Source organism: Halichoerus grypus, chromosome 14, assembly GCF_964656455.1.
Source record: "Halichoerus grypus chromosome 14, mHalGry1.hap1.1, whole genome shotgun sequence".
NCBI classification, from domain to species: Eukaryota; Metazoa; Chordata; class Mammalia; order Carnivora; family Phocidae; genus Halichoerus; species Halichoerus grypus.
The window spans coordinates 2,990,203-3,004,195 of NC_135725.1; the positions used below are offsets into that span (position 1 = coordinate 2,990,203).

The 13,993-nt window shown below is 58.5% G+C and overlaps 1 protein-coding gene across 1 annotated transcript; it reads right to left on the reverse strand.

The window, feature by feature from the left end:
• Positions 1-2,942: 2,942 nt before the first annotated feature.
• Positions 2,943-13,224, reverse strand: LOC144379990 (uncharacterized). Its single transcript, XM_078061274.1, has 2 exons — positions 10,041-13,224; positions 2,943-7,651 (listed from the first exon to the last, which is right to left on the reverse strand). The coding sequence occupies exon 2, from the start codon at positions 4,720-4,722 to the stop codon at positions 4,036-4,038; it is 687 nt and encodes a 228-aa protein (XP_077917400.1). The 5' UTR covers positions 4,723-7,651; positions 10,041-13,224; the 3' UTR covers positions 2,943-4,035.
• Between the last annotated feature and the right edge of the window lie 769 nt (positions 13,225-13,993).

Here is a 13,993-nt window from a genome sequence, read left to right on the forward strand (position 1 = left end):
ACGGCCGGGAGAACCTGTCTGGCCACTCTCAGGAGGACAGAAGCCAGAGGGAGCCGGTGCAGGAACCAGGCTCCCCGCTGCAGACACCCGCGAAGGCCCGGCCCTCCGCAAGGGAGCCCCAGCGAACCGGCCTCTGTCACATGGCGCCCATCGGTGTCTTCCAGCTTGAGGCTCGCGGAGCTGCATCCCCCTTCCCCACCCACCGGGCCCTGGAGGGTGCGCGCCGTTCCTAGTCTCCTTTACGGGCTGCGAAATCAGGTCTCAAGGAGGCAGAGGGAGGCCTTTGCTTGCTTGGGTTCAGGACTGCTGTGTGCAGGGCTGGATCAGGGCCCCGGCCAGCAAGCCCGGCCCAGTGCCTCAGCCAGGGGACCAGAAAGCATGCTCCGAGGGATTTTATAACCGGTTCTGGTTTACCTTGTTTGGGTTTAAATGTGCATCTATGGCTCCACTCAGCCTGATGTTCCTGCTGCAAGTGGTAAAGTCCTGAGCAGAGCCAAGGTGGGCGCCTTCTCCTTAGATTTGGCAGGAGACCCACGTGATTCCCAGAATGTGGTGTTTTTGCCCGTGTACTGATCTTAGCAGAGAAGGGATTGGAATAAGAGGTGCCAGTAAATCTGGTTTTGAACCCTGGCTTACAAAGACACCAACTTTCTATTTTTCATAGCTGCAAGGCTCCAGGCCCTATAGCTCCACCTTCATCCTGCAAAGTGTCCCTCCTCATCGGGTGGACGTGGGGCCTCGTTTCTGCGTGGCTGGCTGTGCCACGTGGCTGAGGCCATCAGCAAATGTGGATTGGTTGTTCTTGATGGGGTGGGGAGACCTTATCTTGTCTACATTTCCCTATTCGGGAACTGGAGGGCGCCTCTAAAAGGAAGATGCTCAGTGCTGAGGGATGTGGTTGGCCATCCCCTGGGGAAGGGACCCTGTGTCTTTGGGGTCTGACGCTTGTGGATGGGACCCTTGGATGAGGAAGTTCAAGCAGAAGGTCTGGCCCTTGTCCCTGGTTCTTCCTTAGGGTTTCTCTCCTCCCCACCCAAGGATGGCTGATGAGCAATGCCCGGGGAGGGGTGGTCCACCTCCGCAGGCCTTCTCCTTGGCTTTGGGTGCAGGCGATGAGACGGGGGCGATGGGCGGTGGGAGCACTGGGCTGCTGGTCCCTGGGCTCTCTCTATGTTTCGGAAGGAAACAGAAAGCCCAGAGCCCCTTCCTGCTCGACCTGGGGTCGCCCTGCAGGGGGGAGGGCTTTCCTGCGAGATAAGGAGCCGCCTGAGCTGGAACAACACCCTCACGCCGCCGCTTCTGTCTCTCCGGCAGACAGGCAGGCAGGTGCGGGCCGGGTTTCTCTGCTGAGTCCCAAGCAGCCTTGCGAACAGCTCCACAAGAGGCTTCCAACACTGGAATAAGATCCTGGAGGTCAGAGCAGGGCGCTCCCAGGAGAGCTCGCCGCCAGACAGCCTGCCTCTGCTTGTGAAAGTTCTGGCAGGTTCCGGGGGACAATAGGGAAGCAGCCAGACCTGTTGCCATATTCACGCTGTGTTCACATTCCAGATGATTCCACTTGAGCAACGTGAGTGCATGCTACCGCTGGTCACTCTGGATGCTGGCAGACGGTCATGCCCGGGAAAACCTGATTACGGAGGGGTGTGTGTGTGTGTGTGCAAATGTGTGCACTCGTGCATGCATGCGTGTGTGCAAACCAATGCATGCTTGTGCATCCAGTCATCAGAGGCCCTTGACAGCGTGTGGGGCATCAGCAGCATTCCCTGGACCTGGCTCCGGCCTGAGAGGCATTTGGAGGCTTCCATCCATGTCTCCCAGGGTCTCTCGTGGGCATATCTCCTGCTCCTGTTTGAAAAACACATTGGAGCACATGGGACGTGACATGTCCCTGGGGCCCAGCTCCCTGCACCCGTCCAGGGACAGGCATGCCCAGCAAGGGTGGCTGGGCAGCAGGGGCCCCCCGAGACCTCAGCCTTCCCCAGTGCGGGGCCCTCCTTTGTGCACACAGGCTGGGATTTGGACTCGGGCTTTCTGGAACGTGCATATGCCATGAACTGCCACCACCCTGGGAGCCGATGCATTACTATTTTGTCTTGACACGAAGCGACGTAAATAAGCCTCATGTCCATCTGTTCAGGTTGGACTTTGCCTGCACGTGACTTAGAGAATGACTTTTTGGATTTCGAACGAGCGATAAAGCATGACAGCCCTATAGAAATAAACCAGCCTGTAGACACAACGGGGCTCCGAGCCACAGTCTGTGTGTGCACACAGGCATGCTCGCTCCGGGCCTTACGGTGCTGGGGAGGTCAAAAGTCAGCTCTAGATGAGCCGCTCCTCGGGGCCCTGCTTACAGGGGTCCAGCTGCCGCCCACGCTTCTGGCAGCAGGTGGCCCTTGGCCCTGGGGGGGTATGGGGGAGGTCGGGTGGGGGCAGGGAGGCCAGTGCTGAGCGGTCAGCTCTCAGGCTGCCAGCCCCCTCCTCCCCTACGCGCTCTCTGCCCTCGGCCAGGAGAGCCTGGAAAGTTCTGCAGCTACTGAGAGGGGCCTGCCTGCCCCCTCCCCAGGTACCACAAGTGGGAGGTGGGGTGGGGACGCAGGGCTGCTCTCAGGGAAGTAAGCAGAGTGAGGAGCGGGTAGCCCAGGGGCCGGCGGGGATGGTGCATCACCCCACTGATAATCTGGAGGCAGGTTTGGGAGAGGCTGGGTGCCCCTGTGAGGACGAAGGGCAGTGGTCAGAGGTGACTCTGTGCCTGGTGCATTTAGCAAAACAGCCTCCACCTAAGTGCCCGCTTCGGGCCTGGCGCAGATACCAAGCTTCTAGAATGCAGAGCCCCGGGGCTGGGCCAACCTTCTCCTGCTCTTGTGGAAACCACCGTCAGGGACGGGGTGTCCTCGAGGGGGAGGCAGCCCTCCATGCAGAGCCTGAGGAGTGGGGGGACCCGGGGGTGGGGGTGGGCTGCATGACGTCACAGGGATGCTAACCTGAGCACAGGGCTGCAGGGCATCCAAGATATGGCCTGTGACAGCCTGTAGCGCTGCCTGGGTCTGGGGCCGCACGAGGCTCAACGAGTCTGAGACTGGCTGTCCTATCCTCACAGACTGACAAGGCCTAGGGTTGGCTTTAAGTTGCTTTAAACAAAAATAATGAGCTGTGATATGTTTGCACAAACCGAGATGCACAGTAAGTGGAAATTTATGGATCGTTTTTCCCATTCAGTGGAGACGGGGTGCTGGAGGGTGGGAGGTCATCTCTGGGGGGCTGGGAGCAGGAGTCTGGAAGCTCCTTATCACCCTTTCTTTTCTTCTCTAGTTGAGGATCAAAAAGAAGCTTTTAAAATAATTCTGAAATATGCTATACAAGAGTGTATTTAACTTACGTGCCCATTAGAAAGAACAGTAATAGAGACACCCCTGCGAAGTCCCCATGGGGGTAAACACAGGAGCGTGGCCACACCTCCAAACACTCCCAGCTCATCGTCCTCCCTTCTCTGACTGTGCCTTCAGTGACCACTGGCCTAAAAGCTGCATTAATAGCTTACTTGTCTTGTTTAAAGTGTTACTGTGTACAGATATGTTGCTAAGCAAGAGATTGCTAAACTTTGCCAGTTTTTGAACTTTCATAAACAGAATCATACTGTGTAAATCGTGGGCTTGGATTTTTCTGCTCGTGAGACGTATGCCCTGTGGGGCATAAACTTGTCTACCAATTGTTCTCACTGCTGCAGAGTATTTCACTATACTCCCATAGTGAAATTATTATTTGAGTTGTTTCCAGGTTTTGCCATGGCAGACAATGCCCATATGAATATCCCTTAAGGTCACAGATCCGAGAGTGTGACTGCTTTGGTTCAAATCCTGGCTACCCAGTTCCTGCTTGTGTAACCTTGAGCAAATTAGTGTACCCCCTGTGCTCCGGGTTCTGCACCTATAAAATGCAGATAATAATAATAGTGCATGCCTTAGAAGGCTGTGGGGTGAATTAAGTAAGCTAATGTAGATATAGCACTTAAATTGCCATCTGGCATGGGTCATTTTAAAGATTAGATATGATGATGGTGATGGTAATGGTCGTGATGATGATGGTGGTGATGGTGGTGGTGATGGTGGTGGTGATGGTGGTGATGATGGTGATGGTGATGGTGGTGGTGATGGTGGTGACGATGGTGATGATGGTGGTGATGGTGATGGTGATGATGGTGATGATGATGATGGTGATGGTCGTGACAATGGTGGTGATGGTGGTGGTGGTGATGGTGACAATGGTGGTGGTGATGATGGTGGTGATGGTGGTGATAATGGTGATGATGATGGTGGTGATGGTGATGATGATGGTGATGATGATGGTGATGATGGTGGTGATGATGGTGGTGATGGTGATGATGGTGGTGATGGTAACGATGATGATGGTGATGGTGGTGACGATGGTGGTGATAGTGGTGATGATGGTGATGATGATGGTGATGATTATGGTGACGATGGTGGTGGTGATGATGATGGTGATGATCATGGTGATGTTGGTGGTGATGGTGACGATGATGGTGATGATGGTGGTGATGGTGACGATGATGGTGATGGTGGTGACGATGGTGGTGATGATGGTGATGATGGTGGTGGTGATGGTGGTGATGATGGTGGTGATGGTAATGGTGATGATGATGGTGATGGTGGTGATGATGGTGATGGTGATGGTGGTGATGGTGATCCTCTCCAGTGTGCACATGCTTGTGTGCTCATACTTCAGTGTCTATGTCCTTGTTTGTGTGTCCCTGTGTGCACAGCTCCGTTGCACGCCCCTTCACCAACAGTTTCCAAGGGTTCTCAGCAGGCTCTGCCTCCTCGTCCACATAAACATGTCTCAGTTGAGTTGAAAGCTATCTGTGTGGTGGTGAACACAAAGCTGAGGACAGAAGGATGGGATGCATCCGTCCTCAGGCACCCCGTCCCTGTGGTCAGGGGGGTCTCAGGTGCATGAAGATGCCCGTGGTCCGTGAAGCCTTCTGGGGGCAAGTGAGAGGGGCAACGGGCTGAAACCAACATGCTGAGAGTACAGCTTCTTTCTTCAGTCCCGGTTCTTTGGGAGGAAGGGCAGCCGCTGTGCTGGGAGGGGTCCTGAGTGCGCACGGTCAGCTCCTGCCTCCCCCACCAGCAGCCGGGAGTTCTGCCCAGCAACCAGGCCACCCTCCATCTGCCGTCTGGAATAATGAGCTCACCCCTCCGCTGCTGGCACAGGCCAGCTTTCCTTCTTCGACTCACTGGATTATCCTTTCAGCTTCCCATTGTGTTGGCTGATGGCCTCCCAACGTGCCTGCCTGTTACCTTTCCTCCCCTGCTGGCGGCCCTGGAGGACAGCCTCAATCTCCCCGACCTGCAGGGCTGGACGTGTGGTGGCAGGAATGCAGCCCGGAGCTCGGGGACCTGCGTCACCCTCTGGCCTTCAGGGCAGCCAGCAGCCCGCCCCCGGTGTCACAACATCGTACGGGGCGCCCGCCCCTCCTCAGTGCCATGGCCCATCTTCCGTGTCTCTTTAAGCCCTACCCCAATTAAGCACATGGCTGTCCCTCGGTGTGACAGATGGCCAGGGTGCCTGAGGTGGGATGGAGCCTGTGGACGGGCCCTCAGTTCAGTGTCGATTTCCTCAGCACCCTGAGAGGAGATGCGACGGGACTGTGAGGCTGGACTTCCAACTCCTTCTGGGCTCAAGGCCAGGTCCTACAGGGGAGAAGCTGTTGGGGGGGAGGCTGTCCCTTTGGCCTTCTCCCACTATCCCTTTGCAGAGCTGAGCGTGCAGATGGGCAGAAAGGGCAACACGAGGTGTCCCCTGGCAAGAAGAGAGCTCACGTCCTCTGGGGGAGTTTGGGAACTCAGCAGTCACCACCATCAGGAAGCAGTGGCCTTTGATAATGTGACCAGTCAGTGGTGGTTGTCCGCTTAGCTTCGCTTAGGGAAGGATCAGGAATAGAGGAGTTGTTTATCTAAAAAGAAGATGTCAAAGAACAGAAACCACCAGGGACCGGTTCTGACTTAGGTAAACGGTGGCTTCACCCAGCTTTCCTGGGGGGGGGGGGTTCAGCTTCTTGGGGGGCTGCAGGAGACCGGCCACGGCCCCCTGGGCAGCCCAGCTCTGACCTCCACAGGTCCCTACCCCATAACACGCAGCCTGTGGGCGGCGGTTCCCATCGGCGCCTGCCCCCGAGAAGGCCTGAGCACACGTCCCAGCCGGCTGCGGCTTTGTTGTCTGAGCGCAGCTTTCTCCAGATTTGCTGATCTTAAAAGCAGTGACATGCCGTGTCAGATCTGCCTGAAGTCCAGGCACGTGGCCGCGTCGAGCATGCAAATGAGTCGGACGCTTGCCCTGGCCCCGGGCGGCAGAGCCGGCCGCCCCACACCCCTGGGAGGCCCAGCAGGTGCCGCGCAAGGCAGGTGTGCGGCTCACCATATGCTCTGGCCAGAGTCGGGTTTCTGCCGGCGTCTTTCAATTACCCACCAGGTGAGATACAGCGGGTGGGGAGGGGCCCCCCCGGCCTGCGGCTGCATGAGTCACCTTCGGGCATTCATTCGCAGTGCATGGACAGCGGTGTTGTAGCTCTGGGACCGGGACAGCCCTGAAACCCTGACGACAACGGGCAGGAAGGGACAGAAGTGGGGGGGAGGGGTGCTGCCGCTGACTGTCAGGAGCCTCCGACCCGGGTGGCTCTTGCTAAAATCCTCTGCATTTTGGAGAGCTCTGTTGCACCCCCAAGAATGAAATTGGACCCTCGGGGAAATGGGACCCAAGCATCTGTATTCTCTGCGTCTCATGGGATGCCATGTTTGAGGACCCATAGTGTAGAGCTTCGCTGTCCAACACTGTGGCCACTGGCCACACGGGCCCACCTAAGGGTAAGTTAATTGACATAAACCTGAAACATTAGTTTTTTGGTGCTCAGTCGTGCTGTTGGACGGTGCAGAGAGAGAGAGAGAGGGAGCACTCCGTCGCTGCAGACTCGCAAGCAGGCAGTGACAGGGGGCTTAGGGAGGTGGCCTGGGGCTCAGGGCAGAGCCCCTCATTCCTGGGGTGCAGCTGTGCCCAGAGAAGGGCCTCCGGAAAATCGCACGCGCAAGGACGAGGCAGAGTCCGCTTCGGAGCACTGGGCTGGCCTTGGTTGGCCTCAGTGGCCTGGCTTCCCGGGGACCCTCTTGCCCTCTGGTCACACATGCCTGGAAGAACCCTTGCCACGCATCAGACTTCCTGCGGTGACTCCCGAAAAGCATGAGTGCCGCTAGGCAGCCGCCTCCAAGGATGCGCCAGGGGCGTGCAGCCTCTCCGGGCTGTCTGGGTCTCCCCCTGTAATTTAACAGATGATCATTTTGCAGCAAAGGGATAATGACACACGCTGGGGTCTCTACAACCCAAGGTCTGGTTCTCAAGTGCACTCAAGGGCACACCCAGCAGCGTGCGGCAGGGAAGGGGTTCAGACAAAAGCGGAGTGGGGGGCTTGCTCGCAGGGCAGCGTTTCACAGCACGTGGTGCCGACTGTTGCGGAAAGGAAAGCGTCCCCGCCGAGAAGAGAGAGGGGAGATGCGCGTGTGAGTGCAGGCCACCCCTCCTGCGGCCTTGCTCTGGGGCACCAGGCCCGCGACAGCTGGGTGTCACTGACAGCTGCTTCTTCCTGGGGAGAAATTAAAAGATTAGGGGACGTGGGCACGTGCTGGCCTCAGGAGCCCAAACAATGCTTGATTTAGGGGGAAACTTGTCTGGGGAGGCTGACAAAGGAGGAGGCTCCGAGTTGGCCAGGGGTCAGAGGGGGCTGGCTCTGCCAGAGACAAAAGGGCCGAGGAGGGGAGGGGGCAGCGGGCTGGGGGGGGGAGCCGCCCAATGAAAAGGGGCCTCGCAGCAGCTGCTCCAGCTCCAGAAATTTGAGACGGGTCTTTTCACAAACACAAATGCCGGAGAAGAATAGGGGGCCACGCTGAGCTGAAATGGCTCGTTTGCAAATGAAAGGCAGATTGAGAGCCCGTCCAGGTTCCAAGTTGTCACCTAAGAGGGTGGAAAATGGTTAGGGCAGGGAGAGCACGCGTTGGGCCAGAAGCGTGCCGAGCAGATGGGCCTGCCACCCCCCACCCCGCCCCGCCCTGTGTTTACATCACAATCGCAGGCCCTGCCCGGCGGGCGCAGAAGCCGGGTCCCTGACGTCCGTGTGGACATGGGGCTGCTGCCTCTGCCTAGACCCGAGCGGATCCAGCCGGGCCCACGGGAGGCCTTTGCTGAGTGTTAATGTATGCACCGGGCTAAATGAAATGCGCTCACAGCCAAGAAGCCACAGATGATTGTGGGGAGGCGGGCCTGGGAGGGGGGGCACTGCACTGTGGCGCCCCCCCCAGGTGGGACACCTGACTTCCTGCTGGCTGTCCCTGCTCAGTGACCAGTACTGGCCAGGGCAGCCCACTAGCCAGGCACCCGGGCCGCATGGCAGTGTCATAAGGTTTAACCCCGGGATTGCACAGAGCCCATCCCCAGAGTCAGGGCCATCCCCAGGGCCTGAAGCCTCAAGGAGTCTGAGGATGGGGCCGTGGGTTTGCACCCGTACTCCTCTTCCGGAGGATTTCTGCCAAGAAGCCATAGCTTCGCCAGACGCACCATGCCGAGGGCCAGGCGGTCCGCGCTCCTCAAGACATCGGAAGGCAGAGAAATGCTGTGGTCACACTTTGGGGGGTGGACGGCTGCGTGCAGCCCACGCTCCGTGCTGCTCCGTGCTGTGCATGGCACTGTTGAAACGCAGAGTCCAAGCGAGGCCTGCCCGCCACGTCTGTAGACTGCATCCCAGTGACGTACAGGATGGCCCTGAGTTTTTAGGAAGGACAGGATCTAGCAGAAAAGGGCACCACCCCTACAAGGGGCTGTCACATGGTTCAGAATAGAGCTGGCCTGTGCATGTGTTGGGGAAATCGGACTGCAGTGTGGCCCCTTCGTCTGCGATTCCGTCAAAATACAGGTGCCTGGAAGCCCACAGTTCTGGGGCACGCACGCCTCACCCAGGAGCCCGGGGCCCAGAGCCGCTCTGGCTGAAGGCCCTCCCAGGACACCCTGTGTGCACAATTCCTGCTGCCTGGTGTCCCGTGGGCCCACGTGGACTACGCGGGGGAGGGGCAGTGTGGTGTCTGAGGCTCCCAGGCCGGCCTGGGGGATGGCTGACTGTGGGAATGGGGGGCCGGCAGATCACTGGTGGGGAGGTCGGTCGCTGTGGAGACCGTGGGGGGCTCAGCAGGAACGAGAGGGATGCCCCCGTGCTCCCCAGGGGGGCATGAGGTGCCCTTTCTGATGATGCGTTTTTTTCTCCATCTACTGACTCATTATTACATCATCCTTGCTAAGTTCAAGCTGAAGCTAAGTTTCACTCTTTTTGCAGTTTTGGTTCTCACTTCCGCCCACGTGTCTGGACCACCTGGAGAGGTTATGAAGAAATACCCAGGCCCCATCCCAGAGCACCTGCAACAGGACCCCCGGGGTCAGGGGAAGCTGGGCATTCTTGTGCTTTAAACAGTTCCTTTAGGGGTCTTGAAGGGGCATGCAGGGTTGCAAAGAGCTGCCTGGAAGGTCGGCCTCAACGACCTGCCTATATTCCTAAAATGAGCGGGGACAGGACGGGGCAGGAGTGATCCTGAGGGGCGGGTGGGGGTGGGGCTGCGCCGTCTCAGGCTGCAGGACACACAGGCTGATGTTGCCTGCCTGGCCTCTTTCAAATCCCTATCCCACGCCTTGCTCGGGGGCCACGGGGTTCGCCCTGTAGAAAACCTAGGCGATCAGATGCATAGGGATTGTCTCCACAGCACAGAACTCAGCAGAATTCAGCTGGCCTGCTGCTTGTTCGGCCCGGGCTGGTGGCCCTGAGAAGTGCGGGCTCCCCCTCTCGGTGGAGAGCGTGGGGGCGTCCAGGCCAATGTGGAGGGGATCCGCGGAAGCGCTGCCTGGAAGCCAGTTATGTAGGCATGAGCACCTGCAGGAGCGTCTACACAGGCTCCCCCCCACCTCTGGGAGCTGCAGTCTGGCTGGAAACTCACCCAAGTGTTGCTTTGTCCGCAGGGAGGCAACGGAGGCATTGGGAGAAGCACCCGGGCCGCAGGAGGAGACTGGACGGGGCCTCGAGGCTCCGGGTCCCTCCTCAGCCCCACGGCGGATGGGGGCTCAAACAGCGAACACCTTCATCACACTCTGGAGGCTGGATGTGGATCAGGTGCAGGCAGGGAGGGTCGGGCTCTGGGCAGAGCCTCCTCCAGCTTGTGGATGGAGGGTTTCCTGCCCTGTTTTCCTATGCGGGGCAGAGGGCTTGGGGCTCCTTCTCTTGCTGGGAGGGTACTGATCTCGTCACGGGCCCACCCTCCTGACCTCCCCTAACCCTCCTCAGCCCCCAAAGGCCCGCCTCCAAATGACCCACGGAGGTCAGGGCTGCAACCTCCAGAGGGGAGCCACCACCTCCGTCCCCACCGTCCACACAGGGAAAGGGAGTTTGCCCTGCAAAGCACCACCTCATATGTAAACGACATGTATTCGAGAAGGGTCTGCTGGGGGCAAAGTTCCCAGAACCCTTGGTTACCGAGCTGGGAAAAAAAGTAAAGAAAAGTTCTCAACAAGGGGACGTTGTTTTGCTTCTCTTTGATAAGGAGTATTTTTGATGTAAAAGTTTTTAATTCTCCTGCGAGGCTTCAAGCCCTCCGTTCTCCAAGTCTACGAGTGTGTGTGGCTCCCGGGGCTGGCCTGGCCTCTCCACGATGCCTTTCTGGCTGAGACGCAGCCTGTGTCCGTGGGATGGGCCCTGTGTCCCTGGCAAGTTTAAGAACAGGGAAGAGTCAGCCCAGAAAATTCCTTCCCCGTACTTCATTCTGCCTCCAGGAATGGGTGGCTTTCGTGATAAGCAGGTCTCAGGGCCTGGCAGGCGTCCCGGCCACTTCCAGGCAGGGCCGTTCCGGTTCCCTCCGTGCCGGCATCCTGCTCGGAGGCTGGAGGAGGGCTGCAGGGGTCAGGGGCCTTTGTGGGTCACAGGACACTAGGGCACAAAGGCCCAGCTGTTGGTGACATCAGCTGGAGGGAGGGCTTGTTTGAAAGGTCCTGGTTTCTGGCGTCCCTGGAGGCCCGGCTGACCCTGCCCTGGCCTACCCCCAGCTGTCTGCAAGGAGCCCCAGTGTGGGCGCCCCAGGACAGAGCACCTGCTCTGTAAACATTCCTCAGGTGGACACTAGGCACGTCATTGTCTGTCTGAATCCAAACTTTCTCTGTCCCACGATATTTGTGCCACCTGATGGCCTGATTCTGGTTGCTGGTAACTCTGGAGGGAGTCTGGCGCTCAGTAACCCGCAGAAGACCGAATTCAGCCTGCAAGCTTGGCCAGGCGGGCAGCCAGGTGGAAGAGGAGGTGGCTGACTTAGAGTCCTGGGGTCACTGCCACCTCAGCCCAGTGTCCTCTTCTGTGAGGTGGGGACAGGGACAGTCCCTTGCTCTGCTGTGTGCTGGGTGCTTGGAGCTCTGTGCCTGTCCCCACTGAGCCTAAGAGGAAGACCCAGTAGGAATAAATGCTGCTCAGACGGTCCTCCCCAGTGTGTTGTGATGCTCGGGGAGCTGCCTGTGTGTGTGAATGAGCGCCCTGTGCTCAGGGGCCCCGGGCGGATCGCAGGCTTCATTCAGCAGTGCACCTGCAGAGGTGGCCCTCGGAGAGGCCAAGCCTGGGAAGGACCACCTCCCTCTTTGCACTGCTCCTGGTTTTACCCTTGGCTTTGAGGATTCAGAGCTGGAAAAGCTGAGGTCTTTGCTCTGGGCCTCCAGCGTGGGGTGGTGCTAGGAGTGGCCTGTGTGGGCAGGCAAGGGAGGAGGCTACCTGCGAGGGTGGCCTGGCCCCCGTGGTCTGGGACGCAGGACCTTGGAGGCCCAGAGAGAGGCCGCAGGGGTGTCCAGCATGGATGGAGCCCTGAGCAGAGGCCCTAGCGACCCCCAAAGGAGGCATGGGCCACTGGAGCCTCTCGGCCAGGGTCCCGAGGTCGTGCATCTTTTGTACGGCGCCTTCCCCGAGGCCCTCATGCACGCAGATGCCTTCGTTCACCTTCATCCATCATACAGCATTCATGTCCCCGCAGACCGCACAGCCGCCGAGGGTAATGTTTCCAGCGGATTCAGCAGAAGGCATGGTTCTGAGAGTAGGAGCTTGGCGCCTATGCCTTTTTCTTTCCTTTTTTTTTTTTTTGTTTTAAATGAGAAAGCACATATTGTGCTGTTGTCTTCGACTTAGAGCCAGGGGCTAATTAGACTCTAGGTTTCCATTGTTCCCAGACAAGCCAAAGCGAAACACGCTCCTGGTGGAGGCAGGAGGCTGCCCATCCTCTCTGGCTCAGAGTTTCCAGCCAGCAGCTGGCCTGTGCCTGGCGGGGGCTGGGGACTGGCACGGTGCTGGGGGGCGGCACCCGGTTCTCCAGCTCCGCCTGCCCACAGGGGCGCGCTCGGGTGGGCAGCAGACGTCCCCTGGGCAGTGGGCGATGCTATCGCTAGGGTGTCTGTCTGCCTCCGGTTCTGGTCGGGGCCCCAGGATCTTTGCACGTCACGGTGTCAGGGTGGCGGCTTCAGATATGCCCGTGTGTTCCGGGCACCCGCTGAGGGGGAAGGGGGAGGTCTCCATCCCCTTCTTGGACCCGGCCCACCTGGAGGGCTGGAGCCCTGATCCAACGTGCAGGCAGGCCTTACGGCCTCGTGCCACCATGCCGTGGGGGAGCACACCGTAGTGCACGGGGCCAAGCACCCGGGTGGCCTGAGCGCACGCCCTGGGATGCCACCAGCCGCAGCCACCACCACCGAAGCCTGGCTACAATCATCATCACCCCCGCTCAGGGCATCCGCCCAGCCCTTCCCTGAACCCCGGAAAATCAGAAAATGATTGTGGTTCTTTCAAGACACGAATCTTGGGCTGATCTTCTCGGCGGCCCTGGATGGCGGGAGCACCCCCTGCTCCCTGTTCTTGCCATCCCGCCCCAGATGGACCCAGAAACCGGGCGCTTTCCTGGATGTGGGCGGCCGCGTCCCTCTCCTCCGGCCACCCCCGCGCCCGCCACGTCTGGCCTCCTGTAGGCTCGATGGCAGGCGCCTCCTCGAGGTTCCCGTCTCATCTCTCCCTGCTTTCAGAAGCATTGCAGGGGCCCTGGCAGCCCACTGAAGAAGTGAAAATAAAGCCAAGAAAATTGGGCAACGTGAGTAGAAATGTGGGGAAGCTGAACAAACACACCAGGGACCCGAGGGAAAGTGGACGTTGGGACTAAGTTAACATTTAACTCTGATTTCTCGGCAGCTGAGTTTTTTTTTTTAAAGTGCCGGTTCTTAATTAAAAAAAAAAAAAAAGAAAAGAAAAGCAGGGCTGTTCTCCAGGAGAGACAAAGTATTTTCCTGGCACTTACGTCTGGGAGAATTAAGTATTTGCACATAAGGCAGAGGAAAGAACATAGCATTTTATGTTTCCCACAGCACTATTTTTTTTTTCCTTTAAAGAACAAAGTCTTTTTCACGTGGTGATTTTTAGTGTCCTTGCATCGGCGAGCCTCGGGCGGGATGGTGTCTCTTCCTCCGGGGCAGCAGGTCTGCCAGGAGCGGGACGGGGCCCAGGAAGCCCGGGAGGCAGACCCCACCTGGTGGGCAGGTCCCCGTGGGCCCTGCAGCCCGTGCTGTGCTTTTGGCAGGAACAGGGTGGTGTCCGGAAAATGCCAGGGCGGATTGTCTGTGATGGCGATTGAGGCCAGATCCTCATGCTTTAGAGCCCTCCAGACAGGGTGATGCTGACACTCTGTTCTAAAAGTTCCATCTGAGCTTTGGCTCAGGCCGAGACCAGGGGAGGGAGGGGACACCGAGGAGGTCAGCAGCTGCCTCTCCCTCAGGTTGGCTTCTCTAGCGCCTGAGGCCATCCCAAGCAGGTGGTCCCATTGATCCATTCCTGGGAACCGAGGCCCAGGCTGTGATGCTCTGTGGCCCCCGGATCTACCGGCCT

Bases quoted from the DNA above. Each gene is read 5' to 3' on its own strand.
- LOC144379990 (XM_078061274.1), bottom strand. From the start codon at position 4,722: ATGTGCACACTGGAGAGGATCACCATCACCACCATCACCATCACCATC.